Source organism: Euwallacea fornicatus, chromosome 4 (assembly GCF_040115645.1).
Source record: "Euwallacea fornicatus isolate EFF26 chromosome 4, ASM4011564v1, whole genome shotgun sequence".
NCBI classification, from domain to species: Eukaryota; Metazoa; Arthropoda; class Insecta; order Coleoptera; family Curculionidae; genus Euwallacea; species Euwallacea fornicatus.
The window spans coordinates 646,304-658,600 of record NC_089544.1 but is presented as its reverse complement, the minus strand read 5'-3'; the positions used below and the strand labels follow the sequence as shown (position 1 = coordinate 658,600).

General features: G+C 35.1%; 3 protein-coding genes across 4 annotated transcripts; 1 reads left to right on the top strand and 2 right to left on the bottom strand.

Moving 5' to 3' along the window:
* Positions 1-49: 49 nt before the first annotated feature.
* On the bottom strand, positions 50-3,137 carry LOC136350956 (T-complex protein 11-like protein 1). The gene is made up of 9 exons (XM_066303155.1): positions 2,730-3,137; positions 1,899-2,172; positions 1,695-1,838; positions 1,454-1,573; positions 1,274-1,397; positions 1,030-1,177; positions 733-973; positions 492-621; positions 50-313 (listed from the first exon to the last, which is right to left on the bottom strand). The coding sequence occupies exons 1-9, from the start codon at positions 2,843-2,845 to the stop codon at positions 111-113; spliced, it is 1,500 nt and encodes a 499-aa protein (XP_066159252.1). The 5' UTR covers positions 2,846-3,137; the 3' UTR covers positions 50-110.
* Positions 3,138-3,289: 152 nt separating this feature from the next.
* On the top strand, positions 3,290-8,130 carry LOC136350950 (E3 ubiquitin-protein ligase UHRF1-like). Its single transcript, XM_066303143.1, has 12 exons — positions 3,290-3,675; positions 3,954-4,172; positions 4,320-4,633; positions 4,724-4,879; positions 5,357-5,526; positions 5,747-5,930; positions 5,989-6,220; positions 6,310-6,397; positions 6,605-6,728; positions 6,780-7,062; positions 7,227-7,574; positions 7,679-8,130. The coding sequence occupies exons 2-12, from the start codon at positions 4,011-4,013 to the stop codon at positions 7,841-7,843; spliced, it is 2,226 nt and encodes a 741-aa protein (XP_066159240.1). The 5' UTR covers positions 3,290-3,675; positions 3,954-4,010; the 3' UTR covers positions 7,844-8,130.
* Positions 8,127-11,882, bottom strand: Pif1 (Pif1 DNA helicase). Of its 2 annotated transcripts, none has more exons than XM_066303149.1 (10): positions 11,343-11,882; positions 10,864-11,070; positions 10,461-10,678; positions 10,114-10,307; positions 9,819-10,062; positions 9,422-9,565; positions 9,219-9,325; positions 8,925-9,078; positions 8,607-8,793; positions 8,127-8,542 (listed from the first exon to the last, which is right to left on the bottom strand). In XM_066303149.1, the coding sequence occupies exons 1-10, from the start codon at positions 11,642-11,644 to the stop codon at positions 8,374-8,376; spliced, it is 1,926 nt and encodes a 641-aa protein (XP_066159246.1). In that variant the 5' UTR covers positions 11,645-11,882; the 3' UTR covers positions 8,127-8,373. The 2 variants fall into 2 exon arrangements, with proteins under 2 accessions (XP_066159246.1, XP_066159247.1); XM_066303150.1 differs by lacking the exon at positions 11,343-11,882 and adding an exon at positions 11,144-11,304.
* Positions 11,883-12,297: the final 415 nt, after the last annotated feature.

Here is a 12,297-nt window from a genome sequence, read left to right as displayed (position 1 = left end):
TGGATTAAGGGTGAATTTAGGATGGAGCCATATTAAACAAACAAAAAAATCTTGTTAACAGCGTATATTGAAGCGGTTAATAAATTAGTAGTTATAAATAAAACAATATCTTAAGACGACTTAGGCAAAGCAGCAGCAATGATGTCATAATAATAAATGCAGAATACGGTGCTGTTGTGTGAAACTATCCTCAGAAACTGTCCAGCAATGGCAGTTAGCTCACTTTGAAACGCTGTCAGACCTGTTGGTACTTTCTGTGGAGCAGCTGTTGCAGATTCAATAATATCAAGGTAAAATTCTTTGATGCGTTGCTCTGAAAAAGAAATAAACCTTCAGAAACGATACACAAGATCATAAAGTTTTTCTCATTCTTCCATACCATATGGTTAATCATTTTAACAAGTTAGTTGTTTTGAGGACAAGCGAGGGGCGAGTGAACAATCAACATGACTACTAGGGGCTCAAACAATTAATGTATAACTGCTACTTACTGACTATCAATTTAACCTTATGGTCCTCTTTTCCTATATCGTTTATAAGATCTTTCAGCATGGCTTGCTGACTGGTCCCCATCACTGGTAAACTGTGTTTCTGTTGAACTTCTTTAACGTCGTTGATAACCTTAAATTCAATAACCAGAATATTTATTTGTAATATCGCTTGCATTTTTAGCTTTTTTCCTACCATAAATACTTTAGGAGAGATTAAATTTTCAAATAATTAATTACTAACTTGCTCAGCAACATTAGGTAGAATAGCAATCAGATCTTTATCAGCGGTAACACTTTGCAGAAGGATTGTTATGTGATCTTTCAATAATTGTTTAAATGCACTAATAGATTCCACATCGGGGCCGGAATTACTTAATGTCACCAACATAACAGTGGCTATGGCCACAAGTCTAAAGGTTCTAATTTGTAAATCGTAAAGCCGTTCCTCATCCAAGATAAAAGTTTCCGGATAGGGTTTGCTCCTAAAAATAACAAAATAACGCTTTCTAAAAATAACATTCGAATATCAATTTCTAACTTGTCCCAATCCAGCAAGTCAATGCAAGCAGAGGTAAAAGCTCGCTTCGAGCATGTCCTAATGAACTTTTCATATTCGACAGCTGAGGGTACAGGTTCAGTTGTTTTTATATGCTGCAGCAACCACTTCCTGGTGTGCTCCAACCCATCTGCATAATATAAATAATATACTCATAGGGGCTGTTTTAATTGGGCTAGTTAAAATTGACGAAAAATTCTAAAATAATCAAGCTCATTATAAATACCTGGTTGGACTGCCAAATATTTCGTAAATTTTTCTCTCTCCAGCTCCACACTATGATTTATGATGTCAGGCTTAATAATTTGCAATGCAAAATTAGCCATGTCCAGCTGCATTAGTTCCAAAGTCTTAAATATGCCCTAATTAGTTTCAACATTTATAAAATATAATTATTCACGCCAACCTCCAGTATTCCTTTATACACTCCAACAATGTCCACTGTTTCTCTGAGCTGTTGTATCTTCTCATCTCGGATTTGGGCACACATTTTGGCCATTATGGATATTATGTAATTTGCATAATACTGGAAACATTTAATTTTAAATCAATAAAGAGAATTTATCTCTATGCAACATCATATTAGACGACACCAAATAGGCTCATAACTTTCTAAACAATCCTTTTCCGATATTCGACGTACCTACCGTGAAATCCAAAATGCCCTGTTCTGCTTGTTGCTTGATCAGCGGAATGTCTAAAACTTCCAGTATTTGTTGTCGTATTTTGGTATGTTGAGGAAGCAAAAGATCAAGCAGAATCTGCTTGACTTCTTCTAACAAGGTAAATGCCTTAAAGAAATATTAAAACAAAAAATTGTCTGCACAGCTATTCAACACCATTGAACAAACCTGATTATAACAAGGAGGATCTCTAGAGAGTTCTTGCCTTAAGATATCCCAAAATGCCTTATGCATAGTGTCTCTTATAGCTTTTTGAAACATGTTTGGTTCAGGGTCTGCTTTTTCAAGGCGAAAATTCTCATCTACAACAATCTGGTGAACCAAATTCATATCTCTCATCCCATTTGCAGCTTGCATAATTTCTTCCAATGATACAAATTTGGGGGGAGACGCAGCTGTTACACCGCTCGCAATCATGAATGTTTGTGAAGTGGTTCGTTGCCTAAGAACCGTCAAAATGAGTACTTACAAGCTTATGAGTTGTAAGTTTAACAAGCTGATTTTATTTAATGTCACAAAGTCAAAATGGTAAGCATTTGGATATGAGATGAGGCAAAAGTTGCTGTATTTAAGGAGAGCTGAAACCACCATTTATGCAAGGTAGAATACAACCTAATATGGCCATATCCCTACCAGAATTGAGGAAGTTATCTTTTTTAACTCTTTGAAATAATTTATGCTATGTGAATTACTTTATATAAAGTGAATTTGCGATTAGGTATACATCATAACATTTATGTAAAAGTGGTGTTTGTTACCAAATAATATTACAAAAGAATTATCTCAATTGAACAATGTTCCCTTAATTGTTCCTTATTCAATGACATAATTGTGCTTCATAATGTTTATGTGAGTACCTGGGTAATTTGAGCATCTGACTCTTGCCAAATAAGAGAAAACACTCTAAAAATAAATGTTGTGGCCTAAGGGGGATATGAATTAATGAATTACCTGTTTGCACTTTAGGTACTTAACTACTGTTAATAAACGATAACATACCTGTTGCCCGCAAAATTTGAGGCCCCGCCGTCATCGCTAGTCACAGAACATTCACTTGTGGTTCGAACTCTATCAGACCCACTGATATCCTGGGGAGCACTTTTTTCGTTATTCATGATAAGTTGTTGAATGTGTAAGCACAGAACACGCACTATTAGGTGTACCTTTTCCTCGTTTCTTTATGAGGTGTTTCTTAAACAAAGGATTTCAGATATCGGACAAAAAAGGGAAAAACAGTGTAACAGGATCCCAATGACTCAAGCAATCGTCAAGGATGTCTAGTTCTTAATTTTTAACAAGAGCTTGATTTAATTTTTATAGACACATTATTTTTAACTGTTAATAAATCTTAGCTATTGGTTTTCTTAATTTCCCAACCATTTTTCTCTATTTTCCTTTTCCTCACTTCACTGAAAATTTTGTAAATAAAACTGACGTTAACAGCAGTTTTAGACAGATGAAGTAAACGGAAATTAACGTAACGACATTCGTGAATGAGCAGTGCGATGATTTGTTCTTTCCGTGTGTACAAGTAACGTTTGCTGCGCAACGGATTTGCGCAGCAAAACCCGAAAAAAAATTAGGTTAGCGCTTAGCTCTTCAGCAAACCTTGTTCCCGCCAATTTATTCTACATGAGATTTCAGCACATTTCAGACACTTGTCAGTTAATTTGTTATTTTTTATATCTAATTAAACTCCTCTTGCAGCGAGATTTCGTATCTCTATTTGTTGATACTGTGCTGGATCCAAGATGCAGAAATCTTAAATAATGAACTCGTGGTTGGATCCAATGCGTTGGCAACAATTATGATTCGTTAAGTGTTACGCCAGGGAATTGAATTTATTGTTGTGCAGTGGAAACTGGAAGGTTAATTTAGTAAATACCTATTTCTTATACAAGTTTCCATTATTACTGCAGTGCAGAAACATCAGAAAAGCAGGAGTGTGAGTATACAACTAGAGATATATGCAAGAAGTGTTCACCAGCAGTCGTTGGAAGTTTCAAGCTGGATTTATAAACTCATTATTCCTATTGCATGCTATTCCTTTATGATTAAAACTAAGCGGAAAAAATGTTAATCAAAAGGCATGCATCTATTTACTCATTTTCCTTGACATGTTTGTTGGTCCCAAGTTTTGGTATTTGGGAGTGTCACATGATATTTACACAATGATGTGAACGTACCTAAAATCAGACAATGAGTTCTTAATGATTATTGTAGATCAACCTTCACAAAATTCATTTACTAACACAAAGAAGTTGAAAACATTGGAATAACATGTATATTCGAATTAAAGCTGACTGGTTGGAAGATAGATCAAAAAGAGAATGTGTTATTCCTTTATCAAAAGTGACACCTATACAGGAGCTGCGAATGTTAGTTGAAGAGGAAATTGGCTTGGAGCCTAAGCTACAGAGATTATTTTATAAAGGAAAAGAAGTAAGTATTTAGTTTATATAGTTGCCCATTTCATCGCAATATCTATATCAGACTCCACCATCTAAAAACGATAATGGAGAGTTAACACTATGTATGTTTTGTACATAACTTGGTTCATTTTTTACGCATTTTCTTCCTTATTTTTAGTTAGTTGATGGTCAGATTTTGAATGACTATTCTGTGATACAAAATGATGTAATTGTTGTGATGAAAAGGCACATCATAGCAGAAGCTGGCGAAAATGTTCCAAGCACGCCTGTTAAGGATAATAAATCTGACATCACTCAACCTGTTAGCAATGAAAGGCTGGTTGATTCAGAATCACAGTATTATAAAATAGGTGATCCCATTGACGTTAAATTACTGGATTCGGGAGCTTGGTATGAAGGAATAATAGACAAAATATTACTGAAAGGAGATGAAGCTTTCGATGAGTCGCAGTTAATTTTTAGAATAAAAAGGTAGGTAAGTGTAAAAAGGACATTTTTCTTCACTCAGTGGCATAAACATCCAATACGACGTTCGTTAGTAACCGTACGTCTTCATTTCAGTGCAGAGCATGCATCCGTTATTCCGTTTGAGGAGGATGCTCAATATGAAAATGTTCGCCCTAGAAGTTACTATACGTACAAAATACCTGAGTTGAAACCAGGAATGACCGTCTTAGCAAATTTTAACATTGACTCTCCTAAGGAACGAGGACTTTGGTACTAAATAGACTAATATACAGCTTGCCCATTTTATAAGCCTCACCATTCATATCTTACAATTTGAGGCTTGGTGAGAATACATTTTCAAATTCGCAATGCTGCGAATACTTTTCTAAATATCCCTGAAAAATTGAAATCCTGTTTTTTCGTTTCTTGTGTCCGATCTGAAAGCGCATTCTTTTTAAGCTTTAAATCGCGTAAATTTATAATTTAACCGACCCCGTATCTCTTAAAATAACCGAGATCCCAATGGTGAGGCTCGTCAAACGGGACCCTATATAGTACATAAATAGATATACAGTATGTCATTTTGGTGTTAGGTACCATTGGTGATAAAATGTGCGAATTGCACGGAAAACAATCTTATAAATATTCATAATTCAGTCAGTTGCTTCCAAATTTTAAATGAAATGTAGTATAACGAAATAAAACTGAGACGCTGTACAAGTTGTCAGTATGATATAATTTCATTAGGTATGATTTCAATATAACAAAAGTTGGCAGTGTCGATATTATTGGAACAATCTATATCGGTGGCGAACCAATCGACAACTGTAATATTAAATTTATTCAGGAATGTATGAGGATAGAGAAGCCTTTATTGCTAAGTGAAAGAAGCGAACATCCCCCTAAATTGACAAAAAGTAAGTAGCCTAGATTACTTTCGCTGTGTATAGAACCCTGTGTTGTTCCCTAGATTATAACATGTATTGATACAAAATCACTAACCTCTACTTCGCCTTGAATATACAACTGTTTGGAATTAGTCTAAACATGCATATGTGCAATACAGCTGCATTTTCAAGGCGAGAATTCGAGGGCGTAGAAATATTCTCTACTAATTTTGTCTTATTGTGTTTGAAGGGAAATACCCCTACCACTGTAGTAACTGTAAAGATGAAAAAAAAAGGTCTTGTAAGTATTGCGGATGCCATATTTGTGGCGGAAAGCAAGATTGGGATAAAATTATCCTATGCGATGAATGTGACCTAGGATACCATACTGATTGTTTGGATCCACCGATGGAAGCAGTTCCGGAGGACGATTGGTATGTCTAACTAGAAGTCATTAACTTTCCTAGATCTTCATTAAAACGAATTATTCAGGTATTGTCCTTCATGCAAAACCGACGACTCATCAATAGTGAAAGCGGGCGAGAAGTTAAAAATCAGTAAAAAGCGGCAGAATATGCCTAGCAACAAGACCGATTCAAAACGAGACTGGGGTAGAGGCATGGCTTGTGCAGGTTTGGCAAAAACGAACGACAAAGTGTCGAAGTCGCACGTGGGATCTATTCCAGGAGTTGAAGTTGGATTTTCTTGGAAATTTCGGATTGGGGTATATTGGTTTTTTGTCAACAATTAGCACACATTTAAAACAAAAAACGGAATTGTAAATGGTCAATACACAGCGTATTTTTTTTCCAGGTATCAGAATCAGGAGTTCACAGACCGCCAGTTGCCGGCATGCACGGACAAGAGTCTGATTGTGCTTATAGTGTAGTTCTTTCAGGAGGTAATTATAGTAAATTATGTTATTACACTGGAATGAATTATACCCATAATTCATTAATAATTGACTTACCAAAAGTTTAAGTGTGACGATAAGCGGTTTACGTATGATTAGACTAGGCGATATAGCAACAGCAGTAAATTGCTTGAACTATATTGATTATAAAATCGGCTCCTCTAAAATTAAACAAACGTGTTCTTCACGTTTCAGGTTATGAAGATGACGTGGATTATGGAAACGAATTCTTATACACTGGTTCTGGAGGACGGGATCTTTCAGGAAACAAACGAACCAGTAATCAAAGTTGTGATCAAGAGCTTACCAGGACTAATAAGTAATGCTTTGTAACGAATGAGTAATTATTTATTTAATTCGGTTATTGCAGAGCGTTAGCATTAAATTGTAATGCCAAATTTGACGACAAAAATGGTGCCATTGCAGAAAATTGGAAGGGCGGCAAGCCAGTTCGAGTAGTGCGAAGCTACAAACTTGCGAAACACTCGAAATATGCCCCTGAAGACGGTTTTAGATACGATGGCCTTTACAAAGTAGTAAAGTATTATCCTGAAAAAGGAAAGTCTGGACATTTAGTGTGGAGGTATTTACTTAGAAGAGACGACCCGGCACCAGCGCCATGGGAAAAGGGAGGCAAGCAATACGATATGATTGTAAGCGAAATTTTATTTTACAGAAATATAATGATATTAATATGCCGGGAGGTGACTGAAAAACCAACTATGGGTTTCTCCATTGCAACAAAAACTGAATTTTCATTTAAATCGTGAAAAAAAAAATTTTTGTTTTATATTTAAATGTCCTATTCAATTTATAGTATCCTGAAGGATACCTACAAATGGTGGAAGCGAAACGCAAGAAAGAACAGGAAAATAATAATCCAAATACGCTCAAAAGAGGTAAAAAAAGAAAACCCACTGTGATGGATTTAGTGGATATATTTAACAAAAAGAAGAAAGTCAATAAATTCGAGCTCGGAGCAGACACCTTAAAAGCTATCGACGAGGACATCATTAATAAGAAACTCTGGACCGATTGTAAAGCAATGGCGAATGAAGGGAAAAAGGAATTCCTTGAAAAAGTGGAGGAAGTATTTAAATGTATAATTTGCATCGAGTTAATATTCAATCCACTCACTTTGAAATGCGGGCATACTTTCTGTAAGGTGAGTAATGTTTTGAATTGTTAATTATCTAACTTAATATCAATTGTGGACAAATAAATTTTTCTCACGAATATACATTAATTCCTTTATATTTCACTTTTCAGAACTGCTTAGAGGATAGCATCAAGCACTGTTCTGACGAAGAATACGAGTGTCCACATTGCCGTGAGAAAATAGGCAAAAAGAATTCTTTCGTAGCGAATCAATATAAAAACGAAAAATTGCAAACGGCATTGAACTTACTGTTCCCTGGATATGGAACCAACTGAAATTAATAGTTGACTAGTGTTTGATACGTGCCATTGTATTGTAAATTCTTCAAGTCGTATAATATTTTGCATAGATTCAGGAAACACGCAAAGACTCAATATTTTATTGTCTACCACTTTGTAAATAATAAAAATAGGAATTAGTATTAGGCCTTTATACAGGCTATTTAAGTTAAGTTTCCTTAGATAATTTTTTTGGTTTTATGTCACCATATGCGTATGGCATAGTTTTGTTGTAAATCATCACTGTAATCCTATTTGTTAATATAACCTTTTATATTTTTGTATTATTTGAAATATTTGTTATAAGCAACCTGGAAGAATACATTAAATTATCTCAAAAACTTTAAGAGCTACAGACAAACCAAAATTAAATATCAAAATTTAATGCCCTGTATATGAGCAACAAAGTCTTAAATCATACAAGTCCAAATCAACTTGTCGTTTTGTTTGTGAATCCTACTGTGTTAAATTTTACCTATTAAAATCTCAATCACCGCAGGGTGATGTTCAATCGACACAATCAGAGGTCAGCTAATCGTTACAATCGGCTTCCCCATAAGTAATTTTGACTTAACTAAATTACTTTTCTTGAGTTTTCTGTTTAAAACATTGCCACCTCCCAAAGGAATAATTCGAGTTTGATCCAGCATTCTGTAGAAAGTTAAAACTTCGGGATTCGCCCACACTTGATTTGCCCTAGTAATGAATCGATGTCAAATTAGGTTACATTGATATTTTAGACGAAAATCGAAACACTCACTTAAAGTCCAACACTCTTAATGATTCTAAACTTTGAGATCGGCTCAAAGCGACGTATGCTTGGCCGGCTTCGAATACTCGACCAAGCGACATTTCCACACAGTCAAGAGTCAAACCCTGCGATTTGTGAATTGAGAATGCCCAAGCTAATTTCAGTGGCACTTGTTTTCTTCCTAAAGAAGCTCCACCTGAAACAATACCTCTAATAGACACACACACTATTTTTCAACTCTACATCTGATTTTAATAGTTTTTCATAATGTATATTCATTGAATGAAATAAATGAATGTATAGAACAGATAAATAAAAGGAACGTACCAGCAGTCTTAATAATCCACTGTTCCCGTTGAGCCAAGTATTCCTTTTTATTTCGGAACTGCACAAGCGGGAGCCCATTTCTGAATTCTTTTATTACTCCCCTAGCACCATTAACAAGACCGGCGGACACATTGATATTTTTCAGAAGCATTACCTAAAATGTTGATCTTAATGCTTACAAATTTCCCATTTTTCTACTTTACGTGTAAAAATTGAGTGAAGACATCAGATAGTAAGGTTTATCTAAAAATCGATATCACGTAGTTCGGTACTGATTAATAAGCCATGACTTACTTGAGCTCCAACTTTCAGTTCCAAACGACCTGGAACTGGTGTTTGATTGTCTAACATTTTAGATGTACCGATCACAGAATCCTCCGATTCGAAAACCTTGGCTTCTCCTAAAAATTATGACATAACGTGTCGAATAATAAACTTATTTGGACAATAAATGTATAGTGAAGCGATAATAAATATTAAATACTTTCTAATCTAACCTGTTAAGGCTTGAAGCTTTGATACATTAATAATATCAGCGTCCTTAGTATGGGAACATAATCTAGTAGCTAAAATGCCATCAATTTCAATTTTCTGTTTTGAAGTGGCCGCTAACGCGTTTACTACATCCTCGTCAACTTTGCCTGAAACGAAAACAAAAAATCTTTAGCACCTGTATCCGGATTAGTAACACGTTTGTTTTTGATGAACAAAGAGTACTCAGACTATCCCTGTATGTCCAAGAGTAAACTCCCAGCTTGAAAAGGCGTTCTATCTTGCTCTTTAAGTGAAATAAATGACTCTTTTAGAGTATAAAGAACAAGTGCGTTCTGATTCAAAATTTTCCTTGTTTTCCACACTGAAAAAGTGCTGAAGCATGTGCAGCAATTTTCTTACCTATTCTAATCTTATTCAAAATAGTAATAAATTTGCTATCAGTCTGTCTATGAACTCGTTTAAGTTCAAACGTGTTCAGCATACAATTTCGCCACGCTTTCGTTTGAAAGCAAAATTTTGGCGACGCAGCCGTTTTTTCACCTGGCCCTGGCCTAGTCACTGGAGGCAGTTGCAAAAAGTCCCCACACAATATTAGCTGAATGCCGCCGAACGGTTTATCATTCTTTCGGACTTTCCGAGAAACCTGAAAATTAATAAAAATAGTAAATACTTTTCATAAAAATAAAACGCCTACCTCTTCAATTTTTTCAAAGTATGATCCATCCACCATGGAAATTTCATCGATAATTAGGTGTTTACATTTCCGCCACATCGTCATTGTTGGGGGTTTTGAAGCCAATTCAATGCTTCGTTCAACTGTTGCGTCACCGCCACCAATACCCGCAAACTGGTGCAGAGTTATACCTCCTATTTGACAAGCTGCAACCCCTGAAACGATGTATGATACCATGGAGATCAAAAACGCCAGAAGGGAAAGCAGTAAAAAAAGGAGTAACTTAAACCATAGAGGACGCGACGCCTAAGAAGAGCGTCAAACGATTATGAAAAAATCTGTAAAGAGCAGTTTAGACGTGATTTTACCTGTTGAAGCAGTCGTTACAGTTACGTCAGGCGGTAAAGCCCCAATTATCCTTTTAATCAAGTAACTTTTTCCGGTTCCAGCACTACCTGTGAAAAAAACGTTCTGTCCAGATAAGCAAGCATCCAAAATATCCTTCTGCTCAATATCCAAAGGTTCATTTGGAATTGGTGATCCTGAATACAACTTCTTAGCTGCAGGAGGCTTGTCTAAACTAGATCTAAAAACAATTAGACTTAAATAGTTCTTTTTGTAGTGTATCATTAATAATTTCTTTAATAAATGATGAATCCTTTTCCAACTTAAAAACTTTATCAAATTATAATTTATTATAGCATAACCATCACCAATTTAGAATTCTTCACAAAACATGGAAGATCAATTTAGTTACAATGTTTAGTTTACCTTTCAAGTTTCCGTTTCCTCTTAGTCAAAGGAGATGGGGTACTGGCAGTTGATTTCCCATGTGCTTTCTTAAAGGCATTTTCTACTTCATTATTGGCAATAGGAGATATTTCCTCAAACTGGCTAGATTTCGAAAGCATTTGGGTTCTTAACAGTGTGTTTGTTTTCAAATTTGGCTTTCCATTGGCCATTTTAATGAAAATGATTCTAAAAATAAAATATTTTCTCAAGTAATTTGTGTTTTAAGCCCCTATCAATACATTTAATCATAACTTCTCACTTTGTGAAAATATTACGCTGGAGAGCAAAGTAGAAAGGCTAATTAGGCCAAATGTTAAAAATCAGTCATCATAGGGCAAAAGCCAAATTACATGTAAAAAAGAGCACTGCTCCATATAAATATTTATTTAAAAATCATTCAGAATTTCAGCTTAAAAAAATAATAAACACGTTTATTATATGATTTATCTTCATCTTACTTTAGAAATGTCTTTAGCTTCTCAGGCGGTGCATTTGAAATGAAGAGAGTGGCGCTTTGAGATGGGAACCGAATTGAAGATTTTCCTTCTTTCATAAATTTATTATGTACTTGTGCGTCTTTTTCAAAGTTCAATTTTACAGGTGCTGCTTTTTCAGATGTAGCTTCAATAAAAATCTCCTGGTTAGCACCCCGTAAAATTCGCAAAGTTGCCTGTTTATTTGCAAGTTTCCTTTGAATCATTCCTTGCTTGTTTAACCACTGAATGTTCACTTCACACGACAAGGATGCTTCACTCGTCATTTTTATCTATAACTAGCTGTAAATTTCACTAAATTAATGTAAAAAAATGTACTTAAAAATTACGTATAAAACAAACAGCAAAACTGCTTTAAATTAACTGTAGACCATTGACCTATCAAATATTAGTGACACATACGTTACAAATCACAAATGCGATGGCAATATTTGTTCTACGCTTGCAGAAGGGACGGACAAAGGTTGAACAGAGATAATATGATAATCGAGCGAGTGGAGAAGAGTATTCCGCATTCATTATCTGAAAGTCACTGCTATAACTGATCACACAGGGTCCGCTAGTATTAATGCGAACGCCCATTTCCATGTCACTGGAGACTTTCCCGTTTTATTGAATGGACCTATTCACCCTGTCTTACGAAAATAAAACATCCATCTAAACAATTTAAACCAGTAATCATTTAAATTATCAATTATCATTCCATTATCGCTTCGGACACATATACCTCTTTAACCCACCAAAGAATATTGTAACTGAGTTATTAAGCAATATTTTAAGGTTTTCTTAAAAAATATTTGCAGATTATGTAGGTAAATGATAACATCAAATAAAAAAATAATTAAATTTCATTCAATATTCATTAATTATTCGCACGTGTAACACTTACCTTAGGCTAATTATATCGTGTTACGGCTGC